This window comes from Orcinus orca, chromosome 1 (assembly GCF_937001465.1).
Source record: "Orcinus orca chromosome 1, mOrcOrc1.1, whole genome shotgun sequence".
In the NCBI taxonomy this organism is placed as follows: domain Eukaryota; kingdom Metazoa; phylum Chordata; class Mammalia; order Artiodactyla; family Delphinidae; genus Orcinus; species Orcinus orca.
In genome coordinates, this window is record NC_064559.1 from 196,854,286 (window position 1) to 196,871,934 (window position 17,649).

Below are 17,649 nucleotides of genomic sequence, written 5' to 3' on the forward strand. Positions count from 1 at the left end.
CACATTGCAAATTACAGTAGTCAGTTCATAGTCCTTGACTTACTTGCTGGTCTTTCTACAGCATTTGACACAGTTGATGGCTCCCACCTGCTTGAAACACTTTCTTCACTTGCCCTTCAGAACACCACACACACCTTTCTGATCTACCTCCAGCTTCACTACCCACCCATTCTTTCTCAGCCTCCTAAGGATTCCTGATTTCCCATCTCCTGCCTCCTTAACGTACAAGTGCCCCATGGTTAGACCTTAGGCCTCTTGTATTTTCTGTCCACATTCACTTTGAATGAATGGTACTTCTTTGCATTCTCAAAGCTTTAAATAACACCTACACAATACTAATATACAGGTATATAAATCTGGCCCATACCTCCCTCCTAACCCCACATTTATATATACAGACACCTATGTGACATCACCGCTTGTGTGGCTAATTTCACATGTCCAAAACTAAACTCTTGATCCCCACCCCACCCTCGCCCGTCCCTCCTGCACCATCTCTCCCGCCCCACCAGAAAGGCCCTGCACTTCCCATACCTCCCTCATCTCAGTTAGTGGCAATAACATCTTTTCAGTTGCTGAAGCCAAAAACCTTGGGTTTGTCTTGGTCTCTTTATCTCACACCTAAATGTAATCTATAAAAAATTACTTTGTCTTTAAAATATATTCGTAAACCGACCTCTTTTCATTACCTTCGCTATTTTCACTCTTTTCGAAGCCACCATCATCTCTCACATGCATTAGAGCAATAATCTCCTGCTTCTCCCTTGCTCCCTCCCTTTCAGTCTGTTCTTAACATAGCAGTGAGAGTGAGACTTTTCAAATGTAAGTTAGGGGCTTCCCTGGTGGCGCAGTGGTTGAGAGTCTGCCTACCGATGCAGGGGACACGGGTTCGTGCCCCGGTCCGGGAAGATCCCACATGCCGTGGAGCGAGTGGGCCCGTGAGCCATGGCCGCTGAGCCTGCGCGTCCGGAGCCTGTGCTCCGCAACGGGAGAGGCCACAACAGTGAGAGGCCCGCATACCCCACACACACACACACACACAGAAAGAATAATAATAAAATGTACGTTAGACCATACCACCTTGCTGCTCAGACCTCCCAGTGGCTTCCCAACCACCTCACAGTTAAAAAGTTTAAAGCTAGAGTCTTTAAAATGGCCTACAAGACACTATGCTTCCATTGCATCTCCAACCTAATCTCCTACTACTCTTCTCTCCCTTACTGGCCTCAGAGACTTCACACTTGCTGTTCCCTTTGCCTGGGTGGTTTTCCCCCATAACCCACCTTACTCACTCTTTCATTTCCTTTAAGTTTTTACTCTCGTATCATCACCACACGCCTGCCTTGATTACCGTACCATTTTTTAACATTTTATTTTGGAAATTTTCAGACATACACATAAATGTAGAGAGAACATAACCATCATACTAACCTAATTCCTAACTAAACTAATAATTCCTTATTATTATCCAGTACCCAGGCCATGTTCAGATGTCCTCAGTTGTCTCCAAAATGACTTTTTACAGTTGGTTTTTTCAAGTCAATATCCAAACATGGTCCACTCATTGCATTTGGTTGATAGGACCATTTAACTTACATTTGCAACCTTTCCCTCCTCTCCCAGCGTGCAGAATTCTATTTCTCTGCCTTATTTTTCTCCATAGCACTCATCATATTCTAACATAATGTGTATTTTATTTGCCTTTTTTAAAATTACCTGTTTATCCCATTAAAATGGCAGTTGTGTTTTTTTGGTTTTTTGTTTTTTTGCGGTACGCGGGCCTCTCGCTGTTGTGGCCTCTCCCGTTGCGGAGCATAGGCTCCGGTCACGCAGGCTCAGCAGCCATGGCTCACGGGCCCAGCTGCTCTGCGGCATGTAGGATCTTCCTGGACCGGGGCACGAACCCGTGTCCCCTGCATCGTCAGGCGGACTCTCAACCACTGCACCACCAGGGAAGCCCAAAATGGCAGATTTTTATATTGTTCACTTCTGTTTTTCCCAAGCCTAGCACACAGTACATGCTCAGTAAATATTAGTTGAATGAGTGAACTAATATGGGCACTTCACCTGGCCATTTCACTCAAGGAACTTTTGCCCTGGAGCATATGAGATGAGACATGAATTTCTCCTACCGTACACTGGAGGCTGTAGAGCATTGTGGTAAAGAGCACAGACCTTGGAACCCGACCCTTATGTTTAAATCCTGAGTCTGTCATTTCTGGCTTTATATCTCTGAATGAGTTATCTCTTTGTGTCTTGGTTTCCTCATTGATAAACAGTGTATAAGTCATAGAGTTGTTAGGAACCTTAGTATGTGTTAAGCACTTAGAACAGTGCCTGAGACTTCCCTGGTGGTCCAGTAGTGAAGACTGCGCTCCCAGTGCAGGGGGCCGGAACTCGATCCCTGGTCTGGGAACTAGATCCCGAATGCTGCTGCAGCTAAAGAGTCCACATGCCACAGCTTAAAAAAAAAAAAGATCCTGCATGCCACAACAAAAATCCCATGTGCCACAACTAAGACCCGGCACGGCCAAATAAATAAATAACAGTGCCTGGCGTGTAATAATAACTCATCTAATGTTAGTATTATTAGTGAGTCTCAATTCCAACGTGGTTCTCATGGTATGAGCATCACACCATACTAAATATGCTTCTAATGTTTAAAGACAGTGTTTTTATATAACATGCAAGTCACCTCCTTTATTAACAATGTTTTTTGCAACCCTAGAGAAAAATGGGGTATGTTGGCTTTACGTAGGCTTTGGGTTGGCCTCTAAGAAGGTGCTCTCAAAGGTAATGCTGTCATATGACATTAGAAATCAAATTTTAATGTCTGACCCTTGTGTGTGGTGTAACTTCATCGTATTCTCTTGATTTTTCTCTTTCTGCGCATACCAAAATATGAGCATAGCCCAAGATGCAGTTTTACCCCCATACTTTTCTCTAAACATAGTAATTTCTCTGGAGATCCCTTAATTTCTTAACAGTTTAAACTCTAAGTAATTTCAAGAGTCTTTTGATCTTCTTAATTCTGTCCATGCGTTTCTAACAGATTGATGTAACTCTTAGATTCCTGCCACTCCCTCCCTTACCTTCCATTCGCTTTGTGCATTGCTTTCGTTTTTCTCTCTCTCTGTGCAGACTTTCTCCGCAGTTGAAAAACATAGCCACCAACAATCACTCACTATTCCCTGCTTTCTAATTAAACTGGCCTATTCATCTTATTTTTAAAAAGAAAAACTTGTTACAATAAATAGAAAAATTTGTTATAAATGTGTTATAATAAACAAATTGTATAAAATAAATTTGTATAGGGCTTTTAAAAACATTTTATTTTGCATTGTTTTCTGTAATTCTCAAAATAGACTTAAAAATAGGTATTCCTCAATTTTGCTGATAAAAATCTTACCCTGGGTTACTTGGCTATTCACTGGTGAAAGCAGAACTTTATTTCATTTTTCCATTATAACCTCTTGCTTTTTCCACTGTCCAGGGCTGTCTTATATTGGAAAGTGCAGGCCTACCTAGCATAGTAAGTAAAAATGCAAAATCTGGAATCAGACTGCTCAAGTTTATAACCTGGTTCTCCCACGGCCTGGCTATGTGACCTGGCAGAAATGACTTAATTTTTCTGTCACTTAACTTTTCCCATTCAGTAAAGTATGGGCAATAGTAGTACCTGTTTCTTGGGGTTGTTGTATTCTCTTGCTTATTCCATACGTGTAAAACATTTACAGCAGCACCTAGTTAGCACCGTCATAGGTACAGAATGGTGTGATACAGACTAGAAGTTTTCAGAAAAAGGAATTGTGCTTGGGAGTTAGCAGTGAGTTAAAAAGATGGGGATTGATTGGGCCCCATCCAATCAAGGTGAGGATCCAGTCGGGTCCCATCCCATTGAGATGGGTCTAGAGAATGTGTAGAATTTAGATGTGATGATAGAGTGGAGAAGGCATCTTAAAGGAGCTTCGTGAAAAAGTTTCAGAGGCAGGAGTTGGCATTCTTTTTGCGGAACAGAAAGAAGCCTGCCTGGATCTAGACTAACAAGGGCTGGCACCAGGCCATGGAAAGCTTTAAAGCTGGGTGGAAGCATTAAGACCTGACACCTGATCAACTGAGTCACACATTAAAGGAGGCCTTTATAGGCTTATTGACCTAATAGTGGTGTGCACTATGAAAACAGCAGCACAGTGCCCAGAAGGGAGACCATGGTGGCTTGTACTAAGGTTATAACAGTGATGAGAGAGAAAGGGCCAACCTGAGAAGCTTTGAAGCACTTGGTAAGTGTGGTTTTACCTGAAGGTAGGAGTGAGTGATAGAACTGTGAGATTTCTAAAGGCCCAGGATAAGGTGTATGCTAAGGTAATGACTGGTATTGCCGAGAAAACAAAAATGTTAAGGGAACCGATTTAACTGATAACTCATTCCGGAAGCATTTGAACCTTCGTTAAGAAGACTCTTCTCAGGGAATTCCCTGGCGGTCCAGTGGTTAAGACTCCAAGCTTTCACTGCCAACGGCCTGGGTTCCATCCCTGGTCGAGGAACTAGGATCCCGCAAGCATTGCGGCATGGCCAAAAAAAAAAAAAAAAAAAAAGAAGATTCTTCTCAGATTAGTTGTTTAATTTGATACAAGAGACTAGGGTTTCAGTGTTTAACTTAAGCTGTATGATCCTCCATTGGAATCTAACTTACAGAGCAACTAACAGTAAAATTGTTTGACAGTTAAATCATTCCTTCAATTGTGTTCCCAAAGCTCTATGCACATACTTCAACCCTGAACCTTATTATTCTCTACCATAATTATTATGTATTCATCATCTCTTAAATTCCTTGAGTTTAGTGACTAGATCTAAGTGTTTATTCCTGCATAATCATAATAAATACTCAGTAAATACTTGTGGGGTGAATGACTTTGAGTGGGTTTTGGGTTATGGCGTAAATCATATTTGTCCCGAATGGAATAGCACTGGCTTAGAAATACTTGGATTTGGTGGAGAGGGAGTTTCTTCGTTTGGAGTGTCAGCATGGTTTCTGCTCTTTAGCATCCTGTTAGAACAGGGGATCCCCTCCACCCTTCTACCCCAAGTGTCAGCTCAGGCTGTAATGTTTAGTGGTTGGAGAAAAGATTCAAAATTTCTTCTCCAAACACCTCAAGTGGTAATAGTTTGGCCCTCATCGGGCTGCCAAGTTGTTAATCTTTTCAACTTAACTTATCAAGTAATAAGTTTCAAAGAAGTCTCATGATTTTCTGCTCCTTGGGTGCTATTCTAGTAATTCTGGGGAGGTGTGGCAAAACACATCTCTTAACTTTTGGGTTACGATTAACCCTTTCTTCAGATGTCCTGTTGTTGGCCTGAGTGTATAGCTTTCCATTTTGTCTTGTTCCATACCACAGACCCCTTTAAGCCCTAAGTCAACTTGATTGATTTCTCCCTGCACCTGACATTCTTCACCCACCGTTCAGACCATTGCTCCTTGACAGAGCAGCTCTTGCCTCAACACTTTGTTCTTACGTGTTTCTGTTTTGTTTTTGTTTTAATATTTTATTTTATTTTTTTTGGCTGTGTCGGGCCTTGGTTGCAGCACACGGGCTTCTCTCTAGTAGTGATGTGCAGGTTTTCTCTCTCTAGCGTGGCGCGCAGGCTCCAGAGCCTGTGGACTCTGAAGTTTGCGGCACGCGGGCTCTCTCATTGAGGCGCACAAGCTCAGTAGTTGTGGCACCTGGGCTTAGTTGTGGCATGTGGGATCTTAGTTCCTGGACCAGGGATCAAACCTGCATCCCCTGCATTGGAAGGCGAATTCTTTACCACTGGACCACCAGGGAATTCCTGTTCTTATGTTTTTAATGATATTCAATTTCTTCTTGCCTGCCATTTGGTTTTTTTTTTTTTTTTTTTTTTTTTTTTTTGCCATTTGGTTTTGATGACCTAGTTTTTTGTTTCTGTTTTTGCTTTTTTTAATACAACCCTCTTAAGGCAGAGATACTATGTTAAAAACAACCTATTTTCTTTCTCATGGAATGTGTTTTATTAGGCTGACCTTAGATACCGGTTTGTAAGAAACAACTCCATTTTTTGTTAATGTGTATATACTTTTAAAAAAATCAGGAATTTTGCAGCAGAGAATATCAGAATTAGATGGGACTTTAAAGATATCCATTCTTTGCTTGATTACAAAGTTTGGTTGCTATTGTAGTCTGATGGTAAAAAAGAGGCTTTTGGGGTGCCCTGGCAAGTTGGAAATTGGTTCTGTATGGTTCATGGTTCTGTATGTACAGGTAATGACTTAGCTTCTTTGCTTGAAGAAAAAAGAAATACCACTTATTAAGGGTGCCAACAATTTATTACTTCACTGTTTTAACAAAGTACTACACATATAATAGGAATCAGAACTTTAGTTCTTTAGAATAACCCTGGTTCTGTTTTCTTCAAATCTTACCTTCATTAATATATTTATTGTTATTTTATGTTTTCTCTGCAGGCCTCAGCTGTTGAAGAATGCTCTGCAGAGAGCAGTAGAGAGAGGCCAGTTAGAACAAATAACTGGCAAAGGTGCTTCTGGGACATTCCAGGTTAGAGGCTAAAAAGGCTTGGTTGTAGAGAAGTAGTTCTCAAAAGTTGTGGTTTCAGGACCTCCTTATACTCCAAAAATGTATTGAGGGCCCCAAGAGGTTTTGTTTATGTGGGTTGTACATATCAATATTTACCATATTAGAAATTACAACTGAGGAAAATTTTAAATATTAATTCATTAAAACAATAATAAACCCATTGCATGTAACATAAATAACACTTTTTATGAAAACTGTATTTCCCATGGGACTTCCCTGGAGGTCCAGTGGTTAAGCCTCTGTGCTCCCAATGCAGGGGATACGGGTTTGATCCCTGGTCAGGGAACTAAGATTCTGCATATGCCACATGGCACGACCAAAAAAAACCCTGTATTTCCCAGAATAAAAAAAATTTTAATGAGAAGAGGGTTACTATCTATTATATCTTTACAAGTCTTTACTGTCTAGCTTAATAGAAGACAGCTGGTATCTGTTTTAATATATTCTGGGTTACATCTATGAAGAAAATCCAGCTCACACAGGAGTACAGTTAGATAAATGTGGAGTATTTTAAGATAATTTTCAGGTAGAGGTTGATACTATTCGTTGATAGTATATACCAAAACTCAACAAATGAAAGTATTTTGTAATAGCTTTAATGAAGTATGATTTATACACCATAAGATACAATCATTTTATGTTACAATGTATAATTCAGTGATTCTTAGTAAATTTACAGTGTTGTATAACCATCACCACCGTCCAATTTTAGAGCATTTCCATCACGCAAAAAAGATCTCTTGGGCCCGTTTGCATCACTCCCTGTTCCCATCCCCATCCAACCTGTTGATCTATTTTTTCTCTGTATAGATTTGCCTTTTTGCATATTTCATGTAGATAAAATCATACATTATGTGGTCTTTTGTGTCTGACGTCTTTCACTTAGCATAATGTTTTTTTAGGTTTATCCATGTTGCAGCATGAACCAGTACTTTCATTCCTTTTATTGCCAAATAGTATTCCACTGTATGGATCTGACACACTTCGTTTATCCATTCACAAGTTGGGTTATTTCCACTTTTTAGCTATTATGGTTAATGTTGCCTGTGAACATTTATGTCCAATTCTTTGTGCGGATATACATTTTTATTTCCCTCGGGTATATAAGTAGGAGTGTGGACTGCCTGGACTATATGGTAAATTTGTTTTAAGAAACTGCCCAAGTGGCTGCATCATTTTGCATTCCCACCAACAATGTATGTGTAAGGGTTCCAGTTTCTCCTTATCTTTGCCAACACGTTTATTGTCTTTTTTAAATTATAGCCATACTAGTGAATACAAAGTGGTGTCTCATGGTTTTGTTTGGCATTCCCCTAAGACTGCTGATGTTGACCATTTTTTCATGTGCTTAATGGACATTTATTTATCTTCTTCGGTAAATGTCTATTCAGATCCTTGGTCTATTTTTAAAATTGAGCTATTTGTTTTATTATTGAGTTATGAGTTATATAACTAGATACAAGTTCCTTATCAGATATACGATTTGCAAATATTTTCTCCTAAACCCATGCTTTCACTTTCTTAATGGTGCCTTTTGAAGCACAAGTGTTTAATTTTGATGAAGTCCAGTTTATCATTTTTTTTAATTGCTTGTATTATTGGTGACATATCTAATAAATTATTGCCTAGCTTAAGATCAGGAAGATTTACTCCTATATTTCTTTTAAGAGTTTTATGGCTTTAGCTCTTACATTTAGGTCTGTGATTCGTTTTGAGTTGTTTTGTTTGTGGTGTGAGGTAGGGGTTATAAATTCATGTTTTTGCATGTGGACATCCAATTGTCCCAAAACCATTTATTGAAAAGACTGTCCCTTTCTCACTGAATTGCCTTCGTACCTTTATCAAAACTTAATTGACCATGAGTGTAAGGGTTTATTTCTGGATTCAGTTCTGTTCCATTGATCTGTATGTGAATCCTCATGCCACGATCACACTGTCTTGATGACTGTAGCTTTGTAGTAAGTTTTGAAGTTGGGAAATATTAGTCCTCGACTTTTTCTTTTTCAAAAGTATTTTGACTATTCTGGATCTTGTGCATTTCCGTGTGAATTTTAGGATTCACTTGTCAATTTTCACAAAAACTCCAGCTAGGATTTTGGTAGAGATTGCATTGAGCCTATAGATCCATTTGGGAAGAATCACTGTCTTTACAATGTTGAGTTTTCCTATCCATGGACATTCACTGTCTCTTCATTTATTTAGATCTTTAACTTCTCTCAGCAGTGTTTTGTAGTTTTCAGTGTACAGTTCTTATATTTCTTTTGTTAAATTTATTCCTAAATATTTTACTCTTTTTCCATGCTATTGTGAATGGAATTTTCATTTTCAGATTGCTCATTGCTAGCCTATAGAAATACAGTTGGTTTGTCTTTTGATCTTGTATCCTGCGACTTGCTGAACTCATTTACTAGTTCTAGAGTGTTTTTTTCTATAAATTTTTTTTTAACTTTTATTTTATTTTTGACTGCTTTGCGGCTTCATTGCTGCATGCGGACTTTCTCTAGTTATGGTGAGCGGGGGCTACTCCTCTTTGTGGTGCACAGGCTTCTCATTGGGGTGGCTTCTCTTGTTGTGGAGCACGGGCTCTAGGCGCACGGGCTTCAGTAGTTGTGGTGCACGGGCTTAGTTGCTCCGTGGCATGTGGGATCCTCCTGGACCAGGGCTCGAACCCGTGTCCCCTGCATTAGCAGGCAGATTCTTAACCACTGTGCCACCAGGGAAGCCCAGTTCTAGAGTTTTTTTGTAGGTTCCTTGGGATTTTGGGGTGGATTCCCTAGAATTTTCTACATACAGGATAATGTCATCTGCAAATAGACCATTTTACTTCTTCCTTTCCAATCTGGATGTCTTTTTTTTTTTTTTTTTCCCTCCATGCCTGATTGCACTGGATAGAACCTCCAGTGCAGTGATGAGAGTAGATGTCTTCGTCTTTTTACCCATCTTAAAGGGAAAACATTCATTCTTTCACCGTTAAAACTGGGGGTTTTTCATAGATGCCTATCATCAGATTGAGAAAGTTCTCTTCCGTTACTGGTTTGTTGGAAGTTTATTATGAATGGCTGTTGGATTTGTCAAATGCCTTTTCTAAAACTCTTGAGATGATCATATGGCTTTTGTCCTTTATTCTGTTAATATGATATTACATTCATTGATTTTGTGGTATTAAAGTATGTTAAAGGTGCCATGTGGAACCTGAAACCTTATCAATGAACTTGTTGTACTCTGTTACCTTAAAATCCTTTGGTCTGTCTTGAACTTTGAGTGTATCTTTTAACCATAATTTTATAACTTGGTCATTTGAAGAATAGTAGTTCATTGAATTATGCAGTTTTTAAAATATTGGCACATTTCATCCAACAGTAACAAAAATCATGTTCATTAATATCACCCACTGATCTCATCAGAACAACGTTGAAGTATTGGGAAATTATTGTGCTCATGGTGGTAGATACAAGTTTTCCACAATTTAAATTCTCCCTTGAAAAGTTGAACTTATCATTGGCAACAAATACTCTTAGTTGTTTTCCTTGATATGACGGGCTCACTTAATTCATTTTCAAGAAAATGACTACCAGATACCCAAGTCTGATTAACCATAGTTTATCTGTTAATTGTTCCTTCAAATAAAAAGGATATTCCATGAAAAATTCAGCTCACAACTCAGTCACTAGGTGCTTTTCCTTGAGACTACCACCATCCCTCCAGATGCAGCTGACATGCTTTATAAATTCTTCTCACTTTGCCCCATCAAAGTATCAAAAAAACATGCATTGGAGTTGAGATTTAATAAAATCATTTTTATATCAAGGACATTCCTAAGTGAAACTGGGTTTTTTTTGGTTTTTTTTTTTCTTTTAACCATAAGCGTATAGCAGTAAAGAATGCAGTAAATACTGGTACATTTCTGTGCCTCCACAGGTAGCAGCGGTTTTACCCATCATTGTTTTTCCACCATTAGTGCAAATGTCATCACAGTGAAAAAGGCAAATCATATCTTAGTATTATTATGAAAATAGTTTTAACCTTGCAGGTCCTCTGAAGGGATCTCAGGAACCCCAGGGGGTTTGTGGACCTTTCTTTTGAGACTCACTATTGTAGACCATACCTCAGTTTGTCCTTTAACCTTTTTGCTTATTGGTGCTAACCTTTGTTCCCCAGACTTTTGTCCTTGAAGTATGTTATATAATTTTCTTTTGTATGATACCCTAAATATTTATCAAACTTTTCCGTTGCCATTTTCCTTACAGGATTAAAAAGGCTATTTATTATTTTTATAAATACTCCATTTTTCAGATTCAGAAAAAAGGAAGTATTCTCAAAAGTGTTAATTTATTGGGGTCATAACAAGTTAACCTCCTTATTGGAGTAGAGCTGTCACTCTCTTTGGGTTAGGTTGGCTTTTGCTATTTTCAGTTGGATGGAGGGGTGGATAGAAGGAGAAAATATCCCTAGGAGGGTTGGGACTCCTCAGTTAGGTTGCATACCTGAAGAGTGGGAAGAGAAAGTCCCTAACCTGACAATTTATTGTAAAACATATCTGTGCTAATGCAGGAACTCCGACCCACCTGGTGCAGAGGAGTCTTGTCTTGACCTGCTTTGGGAGAGTGTTGTCTTGATGCTTTTCTCTTCCTCCTTGGAAAACAGCTGAAGAAATCAGGGGAGAAACCCCTGCTTGGTGGAAGCCTGATGGAATATGCCATCTTGTCTGCAATTGCTGCCATGAATGAGCCGAAGACCTGCTCCACCACTGCTCTGAAGAAGTATGTCCTGGAGAACCACCCAGGGACCAATTCTAACTATCAAAGTAAGACTCAGGGGTGAGCACATTTAACGGGGAACCAGGGGATTGTCTTGTGAAAGGATCCCTAGAGATCATGCTGTTAATGAAAAAGCACTAACTACTGACTGAAAACCAAGAGGGAACAACTTTACAAACTTTGTTATTTACCAAAAAAGAATCAAGACTTATCCTTGATTTAGTGTCTGCTGAGGATCAGAATTTGATTTTACTTTGCTATATTTTTCTGATATTTATTTTTATTATAATAGAGACAAATTTCTAGGTTCGAAACACCTCTCAAGTATAGTATGTTTTCACCTACTTCTGAATGTTTACCAGAACATCTAATATCACCCTGAAACCAAGCCATTGTTTTAAAATACTTACCACTTAGGTTATTTCTTATTGACTTAAGCCCTAAACAGAAAATACTTTTTTTCAGTAAAGTATATTTACCCTGTCAGGTGGTGATTTGAGATTAGAAACCTTGCCGTAGCAGCATTATCACATACAGATTAGTGAGAGTGTATATTTTCTCAGTGAACTGTGAGAGTAGGCACAATGATGTAGGGTGAGGAATATGAAAATTAAGTAACAGAAAATACAAACTAGAATATATTGTTTTAGATGAAAAGCTAATTTTGAAGTCTTTTTTTTTAATAAATTTATTTATTTCTGGCTACATTGGGTCTTTGTTGCTGCACGCAGGCTTTCTCTAGTTGCAGCGAGCAGCGGCTGCTCTTGGTTGCGGTGCATGGGCTTCTCATTGCGGTGACTTCTCTCGTTGCGGGGCATGGGCTCTAAGCGTGCGGGCTTCAGTAGTTGTGGCTCGCGGGCTCTAGAGCACAGGCTTAGTAGTTGTGGTGGTGTGGTGCACGGGCTTAGTTGCTCCACGGCATGTGGGATCTTCCTGGACCAGGACTCAAACCTGTGTCCCCTGCATTGGCAGGTGGATTCTTAACCACTGCGGCACCAGGGAAGCCCTTGTATGGCTGTTTTTTCTCTTTCTTTACTTAAGATATATACTGTGTTTAATTGTGCATATTGTCCCTGTAGATTATTCTGTGGTTTTCTCTTTTGACCAAGTGTTAGAAGATGAATTTGGTTATTAACCTTTTCAGTGTCACTAATAATTGTGGCAGCTATTTATTTGGACACTGAATCACAGTAAAGTGTATTTTTTATGTGTTTTTATATGAAAGATGAGAACTGGTGAGGCCTTTGGGAGCCATGATAGTGTTTTGTTACTGTTTGCTGATTCTTGAGAAATTGGTTTTCTCTTTATAGATATCCTTCTAAATGCTTATCAGTACTTACAGGCACTCAGTAGATGTTCGAATGAATAGAAATGAGAGATTGAGTTTTAAGTTGGCTATTAACCATTTATGTATGACTGTAGGGCAAGTCATTAGCCACCCTTGGCTACTATTCCACTTTCTGTGCAATGAGGAATTTGACACAATGGTCTGTAAAGTCTCTTCCCATCATAATTTAACTCTTTCCAAATTTATGGACACTTAATTTAGTGAATTAGTTAAAAATCCCTATGACCACAAGGGATTCACTTAGCACATGTCAGGACAATAAATTGATGTATAACTGATTGTGGTTGAGGGAATTATCAAATCTGAATAAATAAGTACTTTCTTCATTTCTGAATTTATTGTTCAGTGCATTTGCTGAAGAAAACCCTACAGAGATGCGAAAAGAATGGGTGGATGGAACAGATCTCTGGTAAAGGATTCAGTGGCACCTTCCAGCTCTGTTTTCCCTATTACCCCAGGTAAGCACCTAGCCCATAATGTGAAGTATTGGTCATTGCAAATTTAAAATCTGACTCCAGATTACAGGTTTGGCTTAACTTATTTTGCCCTTATTGTTGTTATACTGAACTGAATATACTTGAAAATAAAGACTACTTAAGGCAGTATTGTTTTAGAGCTGAAGGTTTTCATATAAGAATAGGGGGATTGGGGCTATCCTGCTGGAACTTACTGTTAGGCGCGTATTCCTGAAATCAAGCGTTGAATTTTCTTTGAGATTCTTGGCCAGTCATTTAGATGTTCATTCCTTCTAATAAAGAATAAAGTACATGGTAATGACAGGAAGATTATTAGAGGATTATGTATGTTTTAATGGTCCAGCACCAAGTAGGGAGAGCACTGGCTACTTCTAAGAATCCTAATCTGCCTCTTCATACTATAGAGACAAGGCTGTTTGTTTGAAAACTTGTCTCTTATACATATTTATTCATTTAACCAAAAAAAATGTATTGAGCACCTCCTATGGACCAAGCATTTTTCTGCGTACCCATGCTTTCACCTTCTTACACTTTCGTTTCTAATAAAGTGCCATGACATGTACCACTGAAACCTGTTTCAGCAGTGTAGTGTAGCTTGCTTACGTTGTTCTTTGTGCATAAACATAAGTGTTACTTGATTGAATGTGTATTATTTGAGTTTTTCAAATGTTTAAATATTCTTAAAATCATGCACATACAGTGTTATAATTTAAGGACTTATTAATCAGTGGGATCAAGTTTTCTACCATTAAGGACAAAGAAAATTTAGAATATCCTTGCTGAGTTTCTCAAACACTTTGAAGAGATTCAGGCTTTATGACACTTTTGAGGTCTTTTGCCAGTATCATAAAGGCAGAAAATATATACTGCTGTGTAGGCTGTTCACCGCTGTATAGACCATTCACTGCTATATATTCAGTGGCTGATAACAGTGCCAAACACATGTCAGGAGCTTAAATAATTGTTTACTAAATAAATGATGGAAGTATCAGTTTTATTAAATGGAGGGAGGAAGGGAATGAGGTATGGTCTGGGACTTTTATAGATTTGTCATAACTTCATATGTTTGTTCAAAATAGGTTAAATTGTACCTGATATTTGTAACCTAACTTGACATAATTGGGGAGGGTGGGAGGAAGTGGGTTATGTTCAGGGAAGAGCATATCTAGGTTCACATTCTTTTCCTTGTCCTGATGGGACTTCTCTTTACTTTTTTTTTTCTTACTAGCCCAGGAGTTCTGTTTCCAAAGAAAGAGCCAGATGATTCTAAAGATGAGGATGAAGATGAAGATGAGTCATCAGAGGAGGACTCTGAGGATGAAGAGCCACCACCTAAGAGAAGGTGGGGACGTGTGGAAAACCCTTCTTAGAGCTGAAAATGACCGCACTAGGAGAGGCTGTGAAAAGTGTGTTGACAGTTCAGGATCCTTCTCAGATTCTTTGTGTAACATTTGAATTTGTCTTGTTCTTGAGCATTTAGAGGCTCTAAACTTGTGAAACACTGTGAATATGTAATAACTCTTTGCTCAAACCTGTGTGTGTGTGTGTGTGTGTGTGTGTGTGTGTGTGTGTGTGTCTGTCCATAGTTTGGTTATTTGAAGAAAAAGAATTCCATATTTTTCTAGGAAAAACATGGAATTATGTGTAGACTTCAGGAATTGGTTGAGTTTCTATACAATTTTAGTAAAGCCTTTAGGTAAAAAGTAATAACCCACATTCCTCTTCTTAACCTAGGTGACTTCTACCTTTGCTATTTCTTTTTTGGCAAAGTATCTGGTCATCCTGGTGAAGTGAATCTTTCAAGTACTAAGTAATTGCCTTTGCTCTTTGGTTCTCACAGGTTGCAGAAGAAAACCCCAGCCAAGTCGCCAGGGAAGGCTGCATCCATGAAGCAGAGAGGGTCCAAGCCTGCACCTAAAGTCCCAGCTGCCCAGCGAGGGAAAGCTAGGCCCCTGCCCAAGAAAGCCCCTCCTAAGGCCAAAACTCCTGCCAAGAAAGCCAGACCCTCACCCCCAGTCATCAAAAAACCTAGTGGTAGCTCTTCAAAGAAGCCTGCAGCCAGTGTGAGAAAGGAAGTGAAATTGCCTGGCAAGGGCAAATCCACCATGAAGAAATCTTTCAAAGCAAAAAAGTAAATTTTATAGGAAAAAAGGGTATCATGATGAAATTCAAAATCTTATTTTCTAAGGTCAGTGTGCATTTGTTTTAGTTCGATGCTGTTAAAATTACATTTTTTTCCTCCCCTATGAACATTATGGGGAGGGAATATAAATAAACCAGTTTAGCCATTTGTTAGCTTTAGGTGCTCTTCTTGGTGCCTGCCCCTCCCCCCGCACCCTCCCTCCCAGTCATTTTAATTTCTGTGATAATTCTGGACTTCCCTGAACTGTATAATCTATACTTGTCCTTTTTTCTCCCCCCACCCCAAGCCTCTTTCTTTTTTTATGGTCAGCTTTGGCTTTTTTTTTTTTTTTTTTTCTTCCAGTTTTATCTAAACGGTTGCGAAGATTTTTATATTTGTTAGAAAGCATCAAGAATGGGATGCTAGTCAGGTGCTGGAAGTAAAAAGGAGGCAGTATAGCACTGACTGAATCATAACGCCTCCTGCCTGGAGACTTCAGTTATAGCTATAATAACTAATCTTATTTATAAAACCACTCCACTAGCCCCTTCTCTCCAACTGTAAACACAGAGATGTCTTAGCTTTGGAAATAGGCCAAAAACATTATGATCTCATTCAATTCTGAAGGTGCACGACTCCTTTGGGCCCCTTTTCACATTGATCAATTCCTAGGTATTTTTCATTGACCCCTGGGCATTGCATTCCCTCAAAAGCAAGCACAAGATCTCTCCACCACTTGTTTTTTGACGGAAGGGGAAATATAGGAACATACTGAATTTGCGTCACCTGTGTTACCAAAAATCAAAACATATAAAATCTTCTTGATCAAATGTTTAAATATATTTTTTAATATTTGGAGCATAAGTTGTCACTTCCTCTTTGCCTTTTTTATAAGGAAATATTGGAGAGTTATACCATTACTAATGTAGAATTGTTAAGTGGAAAAACATACAATTTGCTAAAATAAACTGTGGGTTTTTTCCCCTCCTTTCTTTCCATAGCACTTTTGATAACAAGCAAGTGGCTTCCTTTTTGAGTTACTTAAAAAGAGAAAAGAAAAAACAAATGAAGCCCGACTACCTAACCCTTTCTTATTTGTATTTGTTTTAGTATTGTGAAGTTGTGTTAAATAGCACTAGCTTTCTAAGAAATATTGATTTCTGGTTATCATTTATCTTCCCTGTGGCACTTGACATTTTAATTGTCTTAAACTTTTTGGTGTACATCTTCTGGCCCCTTGAGTGCTGCCAGAGGCGAAAGATGTTTGTTTAATTCATTCCATTTGCATTGTCTCCTGGGATCCCATCTGCAGCCTGAAATGTGGCTGGGAATTGGACTTGAGAAGATTGGCTTGAATTAGATCCATAATCAATGTATGATCCCATCATGAGTTTATTGGAATTTGTGTTGCATGTAAGGCAATCTTTCCTGTTGTAAATCTTCCTTTTTTTATGTACATATATTTTGAAAAATATGAATAAACATGAAATTTTAAAAGCTGCTGAACTGTAGCTTATATTTAAAAGTTTCCAGTATCCTGGAAGTAGCCTTTCCTTATCCTCTGAAGTAGCCGTAAGTGTTGCACTTACTTTGAGTCTTTGCCACTCCACTCCTTGCATTAGCCACCATCCATTTTCTGTTCAAATACAAGCTCCAGTTTATTTGCTTTTTGAATTTTTATATGGATGTTAAATGTTTCTAACTACATTGAACCTGATTATTTAATGCATAAGAGATTTTTAAAAATCATTTTGTATTTTATTAAGGTCCTTGTTTTCAAGATCATAAATTCCAGTTTTTCATGATTAATGTCTACACATGTCCTTGGACTAGAAAAATACAGCACTGCAAAAGAATTGATAAACCCTAGAGACCTAATTCTAAAAGTAATTCTAATTTTCTGTTATGCTATTTAGCAGGTAATAATTCTTAATAGTACAGTTGTTAGGAACCTGTGCTAAGAATACTCTTCTGGAATCAAAAGTGGCAGGATTTTGGTTGGTTTCTGTGTTTTATGATATTGTTTTATTTTAAAAAGAAGGCCTGAACGGTCACCTGGTGGCTGTGTTGTATATCAGGTACTCCACCATAGAGTGAGACACTTAGATCATTTAAGGTCCCTTCCTACCCTGACACTCTGTTAAATTCACAGAATTCAGGTAAGGACAAAACTGTCCTTGCTTTCAGCATGGGAAAAGACAAGAGGGCCGTTGCACTCTTCCAGGGAAAATCCCCAGCTTGTCAAAGACATGCACCTTCCTGACGTTGAGACAAAAAGATGTTTGGGTTATTTCCCTTCCAGCCATTCTCAAGGAGCAGAACACAATTTTTACTT

The 17,649-nt window shown here is 38.7% G+C and overlaps 1 protein-coding gene across 9 annotated transcripts in view; it reads left to right on the forward strand.

Moving 5' to 3' along the window:
* The window catches only part of HP1BP3 (heterochromatin protein 1 binding protein 3), a 35,071-nt gene extending 18,257 nt beyond the window's left edge, over positions 1 to 16,814 (forward strand). For 7 of the 9 annotated variants that reach the window (XM_033433158.2, XM_033433157.2, XM_004272494.4 and 4 more), the window contains 5 exons: positions 6,482 to 6,572; positions 11,256 to 11,415; positions 13,063 to 13,174; positions 14,421 to 14,534; positions 15,033 to 16,814. In XM_033433158.2, the coding sequence (XP_033289049.1) occupies positions 6,482 to 6,572; positions 11,256 to 11,415; positions 13,063 to 13,174; positions 14,421 to 14,534; positions 15,033 to 15,327 (772 nt within the window). In that variant the 3' untranslated portion in view covers positions 15,328 to 16,814. Of the gene's footprint in view, positions 1 to 6,481; positions 6,573 to 11,162; positions 11,429 to 13,062; positions 13,175 to 14,420; positions 14,535 to 15,032 lie in introns of those variants that run through there. The other 2 variants (XM_033433162.2, XM_033433163.2) reach the window with 2 other exon arrangements.
* The last annotated feature ends 835 nt before the right edge of the window (positions 16,815 to 17,649 follow it).